The sequence below is a fragment of the Sinocyclocheilus grahami genome, unplaced genomic scaffold (assembly GCF_001515645.1).
Source record: "Sinocyclocheilus grahami isolate Dianchi unplaced genomic scaffold, SAMN03320097.WGS_v1.1 scaffold17508.1, whole genome shotgun sequence".
Taxonomy (NCBI): Eukaryota; Metazoa; Chordata; class Actinopteri; order Cypriniformes; family Cyprinidae; genus Sinocyclocheilus; species Sinocyclocheilus grahami.
Genome location: NW_015516647.1, coordinates 836 through 1,677, shown reverse-complemented (window position 1 = coordinate 1,677; position 842 = coordinate 836). Strand labels below are relative to the sequence as shown.

At 41.9% G+C, this 842-nt stretch overlaps 1 protein-coding gene across 1 annotated transcript in view; it reads left to right on the top strand.

The window, feature by feature from the left end:
- LOC107579451 (calnexin-like) overlaps positions 1-427 on the top strand; it is a gene marked incomplete at its 5' end in the record, with an annotated part of 2,891 nt that extends 2,464 nt beyond the window's left edge. The window contains one exon of the mRNA XM_016265284.1: positions 47-427. Coding sequence (XP_016120770.1) covers positions 47-268 — 222 coding nt within the window. The remainder of the gene's footprint in view (positions 1-46) is intronic.
- Positions 428-842: the final 415 nt, after the last annotated feature.

Here is an 842-nt window from a genome sequence, read left to right as displayed (position 1 = left end):
GGTGTTTTCTACTGGAAATGTAAACGTCTAATTGTTTATTTGCCAGGGAGTGTGGAAGCCCAGGAAGATCCCTAACCCAGACTTCTTTGAGGACCTGCACCCGTTCCGTATGACTCCAATCAGCGCCGTCGGTCTGGAGCTCTGGTCCATGTCTTCTGATATCTTCTTTGACAACTTCTTCATTACCTCTGATCGTAATGTGGCAGAGCGATGGGCGGCTGATGGCTGGGGTCTGAAGAAAGCAGCTGAGGGAGCCGCAGAGGTGTGAAAAATCTCTGTTTATCTTCTCTATCTTTCCTTCAGTCAGGCGCTCATCAGTGAGATGAGAGCATGCAGATAACTAAAAAAGGCACATCCTCATCCACTGCATTTTGCATGCAAAAAATCATCAGCTTTATCAAAAGCGGCAGTCTGATTGGTTAACTTTGTTTCCTGGAGACAGTGTGCACAGGTTTTTGTAATTACACCAGGAGGCAGTTTCTAGGCTGATACGTTAAACACTTATGAGGAAGGATTTGCCAAGGTTTGTGAGGTTTATGGCACAAGGTTTTTTTTGTTTGTTTGTTTTTTCTGTGGTGTGACTTCCAACAAATTATAGTATGTAGAACGTAGCACAAATTTTAACCTAGATTTTTATTTGTTGTTGACCTCTATATGACTATGCCAATAGTAAGAAGTCATAATTGTGAAATTATTTTTCTTCCTCATTTTTTCCTTTGTGTTTCTTGTTTTCCTGACTCGCCTGTTGTAAGGGAATGCCATGTGTGTTAGTTGTGTTAGTAGCAGTGCTCTGAAAATCTGTTTCCACTTCCTCCTGAGACTTTCTCACATAACACAGCACA